The sequence below is a fragment of the Mesitornis unicolor genome, unplaced genomic scaffold (assembly GCF_000695765.1).
Source record: "Mesitornis unicolor isolate BGI_N332 unplaced genomic scaffold, ASM69576v1 scaffold23452, whole genome shotgun sequence".
Classification (NCBI taxonomy): Eukaryota; Metazoa; Chordata; class Aves; order Mesitornithiformes; family Mesitornithidae; genus Mesitornis; species Mesitornis unicolor.
The window spans coordinates 1-1,242 of record NW_010168824.1 but is presented as its reverse complement, the minus strand read 5'-3'; the positions used below and the strand labels follow the sequence as shown (position 1 = coordinate 1,242).

At 46.7% G+C, this 1,242-nt stretch overlaps 1 protein-coding gene across 1 annotated transcript; it reads left to right on the top strand.

Annotated features, from left to right (window-relative positions):
* Positions 1 to 783: 783 nt before the first annotated feature.
* Positions 784 to 1,235, top strand: LOC104536523 (cytochrome c oxidase subunit 6B1-like; the record flags this gene model as incomplete). The annotated part of the gene is made up of 2 exons (XM_010179162.1): positions 784 to 889; positions 985 to 1,235. Coding segments are annotated over exons 1-2 (357 nt in total), but the record flags the coding sequence as incomplete, so codon positions are not given.
* Positions 1,236 to 1,242: the final 7 nt, after the last annotated feature.

Sequence of the window (1,242 nt, the reverse complement as noted above, 5' to 3'; positions counted from 1 at the left end):
AATTACACCTCAAAGCCCCCATCCAACTGATTTTCCCCCCTTATTTTCACTAATTAGAGGATTAATTAATAGAGGAAGTGGATTAATTATTACCCAAGGTGCTTAATTAACCCCAGGGCGTCTTAATTAGTTAATTACCATTAATTCTGTTAATTAACACCCCAGTGCTTTGTTTCCACTGATTCTTATCTCATGTCTTCATTATTGCAGGGATTAATTAATATAGAGGTGGATTAATTATTCCTAGGGGCATTAATTAACCCCAAGGGGGTTTTGATTAATTAGCATTAATTACTCCTACTAATTACACCCCAAAACCCCCATCCAACTGATTTCCGCCCCTTATTTTCACTAATTAGGGGATTAATTAATACAGGGAGTGGATTAATTATTACCCAAGGTGCTTAATTAACCCCAGAGGGCTCTTAATTAATTAATTAGGCTTAATTATCCCTATTAATTACACCCCAAAACCGCCATCCAACTGATTTCCGCCCCTTATTTTCATTAATTAGGGGATTAATTAATACAGGGAGTGTATTAATTATTACCCAAGGTGCTTAATTAACCTCAGGGGGGTCTTAATTAATTAGGCTTAATTACCCCTATTAATTACACCCCAAAACCCCCTTCCAACTGCTTTTCTCCCCTTATTTTCATTATTAAGAGCATTAATTAATACAAGGGGTGGATCAAGGATTCCTGGGGGGCATTAAAGAGGCGGCCGGTCCCCTAATTAGCGCTAATTACCCCTAATTAGCCCTAATTACCCCTGATTAGGCCATGGCGGAGGACATCAAGGCCAAGCTGGAGCGCTACAAGACGGCGCCGTTCGACAGCCGCTTCCCCAACCAGAACCAGACCCGCAACTGCTGGCAGAACTACCTGGGTATTCGTTGGCTTAATTAGCTCGTTAATTAGGTGCTAATTAATTGGGGGGGGAGGGGCCCCTCTGATGTCCCCTCGCTGTTCACCTCCCCCCAGATTTCCACCGCTGCGAGAAGGCGATGGCGGCCAAGGGGGCGGACGCCACCCCCTGCCAGTGGTACCAGCGCGTCTACAAATCGCTGTGCCCCACGGCCTGGGTGAGTGTCACTTCCTGTGTCACCCCCTGCCAGTGGTACCAGCGCGTCTACAAATCGCTGTGCCCCACGGCCTGGGTGAGTGTCACTTCCTGTGTCACCCCCTGCCAGTGGTACCAGCGCGTCTACAAATCGCTGTGCCCCACGGCCTGGGTGAGTG